The sequence below is a fragment of the Babylonia areolata genome, chromosome 23 (genome assembly GCF_041734735.1).
Source record: "Babylonia areolata isolate BAREFJ2019XMU chromosome 23, ASM4173473v1, whole genome shotgun sequence".
Lineage (NCBI taxonomy): Eukaryota > Metazoa > Mollusca > Gastropoda > Neogastropoda > Buccinidae > Babylonia > Babylonia areolata.
The window spans coordinates 7,734,675-7,743,826 of NC_134898.1; the positions used below are offsets into that span (position 1 = coordinate 7,734,675).

The following is a 9,152-nucleotide window of genomic DNA, read 5'->3' on the forward strand; positions in this document are numbered from 1 at the left end:
ATTCTGATTCGGACAACACAACTGTTGCGTGTTACGTGAGCACAAAATGGGGGGCACACTGAGCTCTCAACAAGACATATAACGGCAGTGCCAACCTGGGGTAGGCGCTTGCAGCAGGTAGAAGACCTACAGTAGGGACACCTTCAGTGGTCTCCACAGATGGTGGTTCTTTTTGCTACGGGGTCAATAGAAGACTGAATTTCTGTCGCACCGGTTTCAGACCCGGCAGCTTGGGCAGCGAATGCTTTTTCTCTGGACTGGAGCAAGCTGTAGCAGTTATACTTTTCCATACTTCCTGATCCTGCCCTACGTGGTTCGGAAACCGGGTCGGAACCTAAGGCGTTCTCAGTTCCTTAGCTGCTTGATTCTGAGAGCTCATGAGGCACGCATTATTATTAAAAGCAAAGAGACGTCTTATCACTGAGCTGCCGTGAAATTTTAGACCAAGAGGAGTAAACAAGTGGGCCTGGTTTACATAGTTTGAAAGACATGGTAAGTATATTTAACCAAACTGGGAGTATATTACAAACTCCTCATTTCAGCGTGCAAAGATCTCACTAGAAGGGCAAAAAACGCATTGTTGTGTATCACGACAAGAGTATATTCACCAGAGAATACTTCCCTGAATCTGTTTCTGAAAATGTTTGATTTCCAAGTGCAGCCAGTTGAAAATATGCATATCCCAAATGACGATGTATGCGGTGAAACTTATTGATATCCGTAAATTTCTGCTGTTTAGTGCGTACGATATTGGCTTAGATTGATACAGATGGATGAAAATAGAATACATTTCAAAACATAAAATGCTGTTTTGAATTGGATGCGAGAGAAAAGAAAAATCGGATAACTGATGTACGTACTTGTCTGTGCGGGGCTGAACTAGAAAGCACTGACACAGTGTAATTATGATACGTGTTGTATTGGTGGTAACAGTGCTGATGCTAGTGTGTGTGGTGCAGGCCAGCCGGATGGGGCAACATGACCGTGCCACCACCATGGAAGGGACAGACTACTTCGTCAACCCCGAACCTGTGCCCTCATGCCTCCAACTTCATGTGAGTACTGTCAATTACCTCAGTGTCCGCCATCAAACACATCATGACTTCTGCTGTCCTCTTGGCTGTGATACATTGGCCATGAACGAACGACTTGGCTACACAGCTCGTACTAATATTTTATGACATTCTTGCCGTGTAGGAGAAAGAGCACCATCATACTCTAGTCAGGCCTGATGTTGATACATCAGAATGCGTTGACCACTGTCCAGCATCCTTCATGACATGTGCAGTAGTCGCTGTCTGTCATCTTCTGTGACAAAAATGTTGCAACTTTTCTCTCGGGCTGCAGACTGTCGGCTTAGTGCTGTTTGCTTTGATGTTTACTGCGGGGACCCTAGCACGATCCTGTTTGCTGCTTGATTCTGCCGTTTTCGACACTACGCTAAACAAAATGATCGTGATCATGTTCCACCATTTAAAGATGGCCTTACGTTGCACGTTGTATTCTTGGGTTGAATATGCTGTGAGTTCAAATGGGAATACTGGGGCCACACAGTCGATTCTTATCCTGTTTAATGACGCGTCTCTGAGAATGCTGCTAAAAATTTCCTGACCAGCACTGGAGGATATTTATCTCTCGGGCCTTGTAGATGAAGCTCGGGTGCAGCTGTCAATGGGAGATTGTACTTGTTAAACAACATGAATGTAATACCACTTAAACGATGTGGAAGATTGGGCAGAAAAACAGATGATGATGACAGTGACACTAACCATAGCTAGGACAATGATGATACGTCAAGGGCAATGAAGACGACGATGACTATTTTCAGGAGGACTGTGATGTTTTGATAACAACGCCGAAGAAGAAGATGATTACATTGACGATGTGTTTTGGTCATCGCTGAAATAAGTGTAGTTGTAGCTGCCTGAACTAACACAGGCTACGGGGACTGCAGGTCCTCCACCATGCTGAAGAAAATCCCCATCCCCAAACGGCACCAGGATACATTCGGAGGATACGAGTACAACTTCACAGGGCAGAGGGGGGTCATGATGCACACTGACCGATACCAGGTGCGAAAACAGGTTAGTACCAGTATATTAGATTGCTGTACATCAGAGAGAGAGAGAGAGAGAGAGAGAGAGAGAGAATTTGAGAGAGAGAGGGAGGGGGGATAGAGGGGGGGGGGGGGGGGAGAGTACTACTTGTCAAGTAAAAAAGACTTGAATGATGTTTGTACGTAACGGGGGTGGGGCATAAATGATGGAAAGTACATTGTTTTAAGACTGAACAGTGAATTTTTACATCATGACAATACTCTTGTGATATTATTGTATTATGAATATGCGAATGTGACGGGGCCGCTCTTTGTGTTGGATATTGTTTACTGGCGTGCACGCAAAGAGAGATAATGATATACATCTTTGTACAATATGTTGTTAGTTAATTTATTAAAGAAACTGGTAACGTCTTCATTTGTAATGATTTGTTTGAGAAGAATGAGATAATTGTTGTCTTTACACTTGAGAAACATATTTTTGTCACATGACGTGTGTGTGTGTGTAATGGAAAGAAACATATAATGTTCATTTCCTCTCATTGCAGTATGAGGTACTCAAGACCCTTGAGGGGTACGTATCCTGCGGTTTAGTTTTCTTCTAGAATATTTCTTTAATTAAGTTCTTTCCCTGTACTTGGGGTGCTTCACATGATCTAAATTATTCATTATAATTTCATAATGCACGTTTTGATATTCGCAGTAGCCTATACTTCAAGCAGAAATAAAGGAAATGGGCAGACATGCCAGACAGACAGTCAAATACAAAGGCGAAAACAACCACGCAAACAAATAAACTCCACACATAAATGCACACAACATCTTGTCGATCATGAGATCTGTTTCTGGGTCATCACACAGTTTGCTTAATTTGAATGGTAAATGTCTGAGAAGAAGTGCACATGTACTGGAAATACAACAGTCGGTTCTGCTGTAAAACTCTTTTATCATTCCATTTCCCTTGTTATCACACATATTTTCCATACGTTGTAATTAAAGTTAGTTGCATTGGACGTTATCAACCACTTTATCAAGTTCAGTTTTGACTTTCGTTGATCTATTTCGGCTTGAAGTGTTTTTGTTTATATCAAACACTCATTGCAGTAAACAAATTCCAAACAGATACACATATTTTATTCCACACAATTATAATGCCTCTGACCATTTCCCACCCTGTAATTATGTCCCTAACCACGTCCCACCCTGTGATAATGTCACTGACCATGTCCCACCCCGTACTAATGTCCCTGACCATTTCCCAACCTGTACTAATGTCCCTGACCACGTCCCACCCTGTTATGATGTCATTGACCATGTCCCACCCTGTACTAATGTCCCTGACTACGTTCCGCCATGTACTATCCCAGACTATGTCCCAACCTGTACTAATGTCTCTGACCACGTTCCACCCCGTACTAATGTCTCTGACTACGTTCCACCCTGTTCTAATGTCTCTGACCACGTTCCATCCCGTCCGTATGTCCCTGACTACGTTCCGCCATGTTACAATGTCCCTGACTATGTTAAACCCTGTACTAATGTCCCTGACTACGTACCATCCTGTACTAATGTCCCTGACTACGTTCCACCCTGTACTAATGTCCCTGACTACGTTCTACCCTGTACTGTCCCTGACCACGTTCCGCTCTGTACTGTCCCTGACCACGTTCCACCCTGTACTGATGTCCCTGACTATTCCACCCTGTATTAATGTCACTGACCCTGTTCCACACTGCACTAATGTCCCTGACCTCGCTCCACCCTGTACTGATGTCCCTGACCTCGTTCCACCCTGTACTAATATCCCTTACCACTTTCCACCTTATACTAATGTCCCTGTCCACGTTCCACATTGTATTAATGATCCCTGACCACGTTCCACCCTGTACTGATGTCCCTGACCACGTTCCACCCTGTACTGATGTCTCTGACCACGTCCCATTCTGTACTAATGTCCCTGACAACGTTCCGCCCTGTACTGTACCTGACCTCTTTCCACCCTGTGTGGTGGTTCGTCCGTCGGGATCGACGAGGACCCATCTAGTCATCCTGGGGGTGGGAGGGTTGGGCTCTGTGGGTGCGCAGATGACTGGTCAGGCCAATTTGCGCCCGGAAGGTTCTGACGCAGTGTGGACAGGGGATGGTGGCGGCTGTCAGGGACTTGCTGGCCCTGCTTTTCCTGGCCTGTCTGTGTTGCTCTGCTGCAGTGATTCTGTTGGCCTCACAGGATTTGGCGCCTTTGTGGACAGCTGAACGCCACTTTGGTCTGTCCATTGCATTCAGCTTCCTTGTGTCGTGGCTGATGTTGAAGGCCTTCAGAGAAGCTTTCAGAGTGTCTTTGAAGCGCTTCTTTTGGCCTCCATGGGAGCGCTTGCCACTTTGGTCTGTCCATTGTATTCAGCTCCCATGTGTCGTGGCTGATGTTGAAGGCCTTCAGAGAAGCTTTCAGAGTGTCTTTGAAGCGCTTCTTTTGGCCTCCATGGGAGCGCTTGCCATGTTGGAGTTCGCCGTACAGCAGTTTCTTGGGGAGCTGGTGGTCTGGCATGCGAACTACATGGCCTGCCCAGCGCAGCTGGGCCTGCATCAAGATGGTGTAGATACTGGGCAAGTTTGCACGAGTGAGCACCTCTGTGTCAGGGATCTTCTCTTGTCACTTTATGCCGGGAAGTTTTCTGAGGCTGGTGGTGTGGAAGTGGTTCAGCTTTTTGGCGTGGCGTTTGTAGGCCGTCCATGATTCACATCCGTAGAGCAGTGTGGTGAGAACTACTATGGCCTTGTATACTTTGAGCTTCGTCTCCAGGGTGATGGCTCTCCTGTTCCAAACGTTCTTTTGGAGTCTGCTGAAGGCAGCGCTGGCTTTGGCGAGTCTGGCATTCACCTCGTCGTCGATGACAACTGTGCGAGAGAGTGTACTGCCCAGGTATGTGAACTTGTCCACCGCGTTCAGTCGTTGCCCGTTGATGAAGATGTTTGGTTCAACGTAAGGCTTTCCTGGAGCTGGCTGTTGCATCACCACAGTCTTCTTTGTGCTGATTGTGAGGCCAAAGTTGTCACAGGCAGCAGAGAACTTGTTGACGCTGTGTTGCATGTCAGCTTCGGAGGCAGCGTTGAGAGCACAGTCATCAGCAAACAGGAAGTTGTTGACGATTTCTGTCCTCACCTTGGTTTTTGCTTGCAGCCTCCTGAGGTTGAAGAGTGAGCCATCTGTGTGGTACCTGATGCCAATGCCTACGTCAGCGTCTCTGAAGGCATCTGTCAGCATGGCTGAAAACATGAGACTGAACAGGGTGGGGGCAAGAACACACCCTTGCTTGAGTCCGTTGGAGACAGGGAATGGTTCTGAAGTCTCTCCGTTGTCTTGGACTCGGGCCAGCATCCCATCGTGTAGTTGCCGTATGATGGTGATGAACTTTCTGGGACATCCGTACTTCGCCATGACTCTCTGCTAACAGTGTCGAAGGCCTTGGTCAGATCGACATAGGTGGAGAAAGGTCGGCGTTCTGTTCCTGACACTTCTCCTGGAGCTGCCTGGCAGCAAACACCAAGTCGATAGTCCCGCGTTCTTTCCGGAAGCCACACTGGCTCTCTGGTAGGAGACCTTGCTCAAGGTGCGCTATGAGACAGTTGAGTAGCACTCTGGCCAGAGTCTTGCCTGCAACGGACAGCAGAGATATTCCACGATGGTTGTCACAGGCCTGACTATTTCCTTTGCGCTTGTACAGGTGTATGATGGAAGCGTCTTTGAAGTCCTGTGGAACTGCCTCATGCTGCCAGATGAGCTGGACCAGCTGATGAAGCTTCTGAGTCAGCGCCATACCACCTTCTTTGTAGACCTCAGATGGAATGGAGTCTGAGCCAGGGGCTTTGCCATTGGATAGCAGACGGATAGCTTTCTGGGTCTCCTCCAAAGTTGGAATGGCATCCAACGACTCACTGACTGGCACATGGGGGAGTCGATCGATGGCTTCATCGTTGATGGTGGAAGGGCGGTTCAGTACGCTGTCAAAGTGTTCAGCCCATCTCTCAAGGATCCCGTCCTTGTCAGTGATCAGGGTAGAACCATCAGCAATGAGGAGCGGAGCAGATCCGGAGGTGGTGGGAACGTAGACTTCTTTCAGGCTGTTATAGAAGTTCTTCATGTGGTTCCTGTCTGCAAAGCCCTGGATCTCATCAGCTTTGTTGCTCAACCAGGAATCCTGCATCTGCCGCAGCTTCAGCTGGATGGTGCTGCATGCAGTCTTCAGTATGTCTTTCTTTGACTGTGACTTGGGATCTTCAATGTGGGCTCTGTAGGATTAGCGTTTGTCTTCTAGCAGCTGCTTGATCTCAGTGCAGTTCTCATCAAACCAGTCTTTGTGCTTCCAGGCAGAAGGCCCCAGGCACTCCATGGCAGTGTTGTACACCGTCTCATGCAGTGCGCCCCATGCTGCCTCCACATTCTGGTTGTCCAGCACGGTGGACTCAAGGCGTTCCTCCAGGGTGTCAGCAAAGCTCTGCTTGATGTTGCCTAGCTCCAGCTTGTTGACATTCAGGCGTTTGGGTGCTTTCATGCCCTGAGGCCGTCTCTTGGGCTGGATGCGGAGGTTGAGTTTGGAGACGATAAGGCGGTGGTCTGTCCAGCACTCGGCGCCGCACATGGCCCTCGTGACTCGTACGCCCTGCCTGTCCCTCTTCCTGACGATGACAAAGTCGATGAGATGCCAATGCCCAGAGCGAGGATGCATCCATGACGTCCTTTTACGGGTAGGGAGGCAGAAGACAGTGATTTGTGATAAGAAGGTCATGCTCAGCACATGTCTGGAGAAGTAGTTGACCATTGCTGTTACAGTTACCAACCCCATGCTTCCCAATCACGCCTTCCCAGGAGGTGCTGTCACAGCCAACTCTCGCGTTAAAGTCACCAAGAATGATGAGCTTGTCAGCGTTGGGAACAGTGGTGATGACAGCATTCAGAGCCTCATAGAACTTGTCCTTGATCTCATCCGGATTGGTCATGGTGGGCGCGTAGGCGCTGACAGTGGTGGTAAACTTCTTCCCGTTGCATGAAGGGAGTTTCATCGTCATCCGGCGATCGTTCACTCCTTTCAGGGGGGGCCAGCCAGCTTGCCAACAATGGTTGTCTTCACTGCAAAGCCAACTCCAGCCTCATGTCTCTCTTCAGGTCCGCGACCACTCCAAAAGAAGGTATAGCCTGCGCCACGCTCACAGAGTTCGCCTTCTGCCAGTCTGGTCTCACTTAAGGCAGCGATGTCGATGTTGTACCTGGCTAGTTCACTCACAATGAGTGCTGTGCGTCTCTGTGGTCTGTCTGAGTCGCCTCTGTCCAGAAGCGTACGCACGTTCCATGTGGCAATGGTCAATGGGGTGCTCCTTGTTTTCTTCTTTCTTTCCTTTGTGTGTCGACCGCTTGAGTAGGGTCCCCGTCAGCCGCGGTATGCTGACTAGGGTGGTGTGGAGCAGGCAATGTTTAGGGCACCTTTTCTAGCCCCTTCCTCATGCCATGGAGGTGAGCAGTGCTGTCCTGAAGAAGGCTGCTCAGTCGCTCAGCGGGCTGCCGATCTCCACCGCTGCTCCAGTTGGTGAAAAACGACCCTATGGCCTGAGCCGCCTGTGTGCAGGTCCGCGGCTACGACTGCCAGGGTACCCACACCTGTCACTTCGTCGCTCGCCTGTCGCCACAGGGCTTGGGGAAAATGATGGTATGGGATGAAGGATGACTGATGACTTGCGCGATGACTTTGTTTTTAGTGAGGAGGAGTTGCGCACCGTCGACCTCACTCTCTTGTCCGAGACCGTCTGTATCCAGTGGCAAGACAAGGTCAAGACGACTGGAGATGGAAACAGATGCAGTGGATGACCAGGATGTCCTGTGTGCCTCATCCTGCCCTCAGCACTCCACAGCGCTCTGCTGCAACCACCTTCCTCTCCGTTGAACCATGAAGGTTTCTTCCGCAGAGTCCGCCGGATCCAGTCTTCACATGCTTGGGTAGACAAGCCCTAACTCACCGAGGGTTTGAGACCTGTCGGCTACCCTCACCTAGTTTAGCCAGCCTGTCAAAGCCGTTGCCTGGGGGTTGGGGGTTGGGGGTTGGGCGCTGCCGCATGCTAGCAGCTTCTAGGACCCATAGGTGAGAGCTGGGTGCTGGTGGGGACCAATAGAGGACAAACCACTCCCGGAAGAGCGTGACAAACCCCCCATCTAGAGGTACTACCCCTCCTGTGCACCCCCTAACCCCCAGCACCCTGTACTGATGTCTCTGACCACGTTCCACCCTGTACTGTACCTGACCACATTCCACCCTGTACTAATATCCCTGAACACGTTCCACCTTGTACTGTACCTGACCACGTTCTGCATACTAATGTCCCTGACCACGTTCCACTCTGTACTGTACCTGACCACGTTCTGCGTACAAATGTCCCTGACCATGTTCCACCTTGTATTAATGTCCCTGACCACTTTCCACCCTGTACTGATGTCCCTGACTACGTTCCATCCTGTACTGTCCCTGACAACGTTCCATCCTGTACTGTCACTGACCACGTTATACCCTGTACTAATATCCCTAACGATGTTCCACCCTGTACTGTCTCTGAGCGCATTCCACCCTATACTAATGTCCCTGACCACGTTCCAACCTGTACTGTCCCTGACCATGTTCCACCCTGTACTAACGTACCAGAGCACGTTCCATCCCGTACTGTCCCTGACCACCTTCCACCCTGCACTAATGTACCTGACCACTTTCTACCCTGCACTAATGTCCCTGGCCACGTTCCACCCTGTACTGTCCCTGACGACGTTCCACTCTGCACGTTCTGCCCTGCACTAATGTCTCTGAACAAGTTCCACCCTGTACTTATGTCCCTGACCACGTTCCACCCTGTACTAATGTCCCTGACTACTTTCCACCCTGTACTAATGTCACTGGCTACGTTCCGTCCTGTACTAATGTCCCTGACTACATTCCACCCTGTACTAATATACCTGACCATGTTCCACCCTGTACAAATGTCCATGACCACGTTCCACCCCGTACTAATGTCCCTGAATACGTTCCACCCTGTATTAATATCCCTGACCACATCCCACCCT

At 49.4% G+C, this 9,152-nt stretch overlaps 1 protein-coding gene across 1 annotated transcript in view; it reads left to right on the forward strand.

Moving 5' to 3' along the window:
- Window positions 1–8,889, forward strand: part of LOC143298274 (uncharacterized) — a 36,110-nt gene extending 27,221 nt beyond the window's left edge. The window contains exons 3-5 of the mRNA XM_076611091.1: window positions 960–1,059; window positions 1,939–2,084; window positions 8,740–8,889. Of these exons, the coding sequence (XP_076467206.1) occupies window positions 960–1,059; window positions 1,939–2,084; window positions 8,740–8,889 (396 nt within the window). The remainder of the gene's footprint in view (window positions 1–959; window positions 1,060–1,938; window positions 2,085–8,739) is intronic.
- Window positions 8,890–9,152: the final 263 nt, after the last annotated feature.